The sequence below is a fragment of the Pistacia vera genome, unplaced genomic scaffold (genome assembly GCF_008641045.1).
Source record: "Pistacia vera cultivar Batoury unplaced genomic scaffold, PisVer_v2 Contig662, whole genome shotgun sequence".
Classification (NCBI taxonomy): Eukaryota; Viridiplantae; Streptophyta; class Magnoliopsida; order Sapindales; family Anacardiaceae; genus Pistacia; species Pistacia vera.
The window spans coordinates 136,805-140,098 of NW_022196515.1; the positions used below are offsets into that span (position 1 = coordinate 136,805).

The window sequence follows — 3,294 nt, forward strand, 5'->3', positions numbered from 1 at the left end:
TTGTAAAAAGCAGTATCTTTATGTGATCTATCAATCTGAACTATGATGGATCAATAAAAATCATGAAAGTATAATAACACATCGAAGCTTCAAAAGAACTCCAGGACCACATCTAGAATGTAAAGCTTGTTCAACAAGGCCAAATAGAGAGCATCCGATACTACACAAAATAAAAAATCTGGCAGAATTATCTGAAGAGGAATCTTTTGTTGTATGATAGCCATTCAAAACTGAAGTGGAGCTCCATTGGACCAGAAGTAAAAGAAAAGCTCCACCAAGTTTAAGTGGACACGTATAAGCAATAAAGGGAGACTCTTTAAATCCTAGAAAAAGAAACCGTGTTGAAAAAATTAAGTGAAAATACTTGAGGTACATTATATTTGAAAGAAACAAACTTCCAACTAAAGAAGCTCCTATCTTTCTGCAGGGGAGCCACCATGACAGGACAATTACAAAGAGTAGGAAGCAAGATGACAAGATAGGCGGCACTAGAAAGTCATGATCATTTAAGTGATAAAACTTGAATTTCTGTCAACCTATGCACCACATAGAGTGCAATAATGACCCCCAACTAGGGTCACCATGTTTGAATCTATAGATTATCTAAAGCTCAAAATATATGACTAATTCTCCACCAAGGCCTTTATAAATGAGCACTTTAGTGTTGCTTTCCAAATTATATTATTTTTCAATTCTCCCCCACTTTTGTTTTACCATCAAAAAAAGAACAAAAAAATTTAATTTCCCCTATTAGACGCTTAAGATGGTCTTGTCAATAGTCTCAATGTTGAAGAGATGATGAGGGTAAGCGACCACTAAATAGGCAGCAAACCTAAATTCCTACAAAGTAACATTCTGGACAAGGAATCTGAAAAGTTAACAATATAATTGAAGCATGTGGCCCTGACAAGGGATATATACCAATCCATGTCACTGACTTAAAAACAAAGAATGAAGCTTCAACTATTCTCATGATCTCTCCCGCCATTAGTGACACTTTTCCCGGGTTACCACCACCAACAATTAACCATATCCAAGTACATCAGAGAATGTATCTAAAAACTATTATGACTAAATTATCATAATTCAAACATAGATTAAAAGTGCTAGCAGGTCAAATTATAGACGTTGGTTACCAGATCAGCTTTAATGTAGGCTGTTCTGATTAGATTTGATTGGGATCTTTTCTTGCAGTTGGAAATGGCAACTACAAAACTTCACATCAAGCAGCCACTAAATTATATAGTGGGAATAGCACCTTTTCAGATATGGATGCATGTGTTGTTTGTCTGTATTACAAGTAACTAGGATATTGTATTTTGATACAGCAAGCCTAGATACATAGCATAAGGTTGTACGAGATACAAACCTGTGAACCGGAAATTTAGGGAAGAGTTTGGAGACTCTTTCAGCAAATTCACCAAACTGATAGATACCATTGGTGCAAAGATATCTACCAGAAGCAGCAGGAGACTCAAATAGCAACACTTGCGCCTTTGCAACATCTTTGACATGCACAGCTCCTAACCAGTGATACTCTTGAGTATCTTTTGAACCCTGCAACAACTGCTGTAACACAGCACAGCTCGCATTCAAATAAGGTTGCAGAAGTGGACCTAGACATGTAGCTGGGTGGATAGCCACAACATCAATCCCATTCTTCTCAGCAAATTCCCATGCTGCTTTCTCTGCCAATGTCTTTGACACTGGATACCATTTCTGCCATAGCCAAACAACATTAAAACAAATGCAGCACAAAGCCAACCTCAGTTCATGCATAAAACACCCTCACAAAGTGGAGCTTATAATCCGACAGGGTAGTTTTAATCACACAAAGAAGTATATACATGGTATAACGTTTCTTAACGAAGACCAAAACAACAGAGACACCAATATACAATGCAGATGCACATTAAGACAAATGACAGGTCCGAGTTATCATTTTAAGTAACCACTAAACCAAAAGCATAGAAGCTTAGAAAAGTGATACATTGCTATTGAATTCCCATTTGAACTTCTACCAAGCCAAAACAAATCATAATCAGCTATCTCATTTCAAAAATATAAAAATCAGAACTTTAACCATTACTCCATTAAAAAAAAAAAAAAAGAGAACTTTACTTCTTTCAATAATCTCACAGAGCAAGAATTAAATTAAATACTAGATCAATCAAAAGATAATCAGCAATCTCGTACTAAAACAGATAAAAATCAAAACTTTATCCAGTATTCATTGAAAAAAAACACAACTTTAAGCCAAAATCAATTAAAGAAACGGTTACCCAGTTTGTAAGAATACCTGACGAGACTTGCAATAATCAAGGTCAGTCCACGAAGTCTCATCAAACACTTTATCTTGAGGCCAACCGGGGTTAGGCACAAGAGCAGAAATAGAGCTCGTGAGCACCACACGCCTCACCTTGAACTTCTTAGCAGCCTCCAACACATTAAGAGTACCTTGTACAGCAGGCAACACAAGTTCCTTTTGTGGATCCTGGGGATCTTCCAAGGTACAAGGAGATGCCACGTGGAAGACCCCCGTGCAGCCCTCCACTGCCCTTGAAACTGCCACGTCATCTAGAATGTCAGCCTCGAAGACTTTGAGGTTGGCTTTGGAAGCAGCTTGGAGAGTAAAGAGATGAGATGGGTCAGAGCCAGGGTAGATGGTGGCGTGAATGGTAGTGTAGCCGGTGGTCAAAAGGGTCTGGACCAGCCATGAGCCGATGAACCCGTTGGCTCCAGTCACACACACTGCTTCCTTGCTTGGCTCAGCCATTACTGGCTCTAGTTTTGGCTCTGGCTGTATTTTGGCAATGTATTATTAGACTATTAGTGATATTAATATATTATTTTAATGGATAAAGATATTTTGGATTAGGATTAGGATTGTCTTACGTGAGAATTATGATTTTGATATTAACTGATGAACTGTCTTTGTCTCTTAGTATAGATTAGATGAGTTTTCATTATCTGAATTTATCCAAATACAAATATCAAACCAGATACACTTGCAAAAGGATCATGATGCTATCTTAATCCAATTTTTTGCTCAAAATAATTACCTATGGTTTTAGTTTAAATAGGGTCTTAATTCTAATACATGATGCTTAAAAGCTGAAAAGAGTTTAATAAGATCAATATCGGGGTTATATCCAATAATATTATATTAATAACATGAATTACTAATAAAATTCTTTCAAAAAAAAAAAGTTTAATAAGATCAATATCAGGGTTATATCATTATGTACGAGACACCTTGGTGAGAACATAAAACAAAAGTTTAAGTGTATCGGC

The 3,294-nt window shown here is 36.7% G+C and overlaps 1 protein-coding gene across 1 annotated transcript; it reads right to left on the reverse strand.

Annotated features, from left to right (window-relative positions):
* Positions 1-343: 343 nt before the first annotated feature.
* On the reverse strand, positions 344-2,791 carry LOC116112477 (cinnamoyl-CoA reductase 1-like). Its single transcript, XM_031398612.1, has 2 exons — positions 2,300-2,791; positions 344-1,719 (listed from the first exon to the last, which is right to left on the reverse strand). The coding sequence occupies exons 1-2, from the start codon at positions 2,774-2,776 to the stop codon at positions 1,234-1,236; spliced, it is 963 nt and encodes a 320-aa protein (XP_031254472.1). The 5' UTR covers positions 2,777-2,791; the 3' UTR covers positions 344-1,233.
* Positions 2,792-3,294: the final 503 nt, after the last annotated feature.

Bases quoted from the DNA above. Each gene is read 5' to 3' on its own strand.
- LOC116112477 (XM_031398612.1), bottom strand. From the start codon at position 2,776: ATGGCTGAGCCAAGCAAGGAAGCAGTGTGTGTGACTGGAGCCAACGGG. The intron at 1,720-2,299 runs GTATTCTTACAA...TGGCTATGGCAG, and splicing joins ATTATTGCAAGTCTCGTCAG to AAATGGTATCCAGTGTCAAA.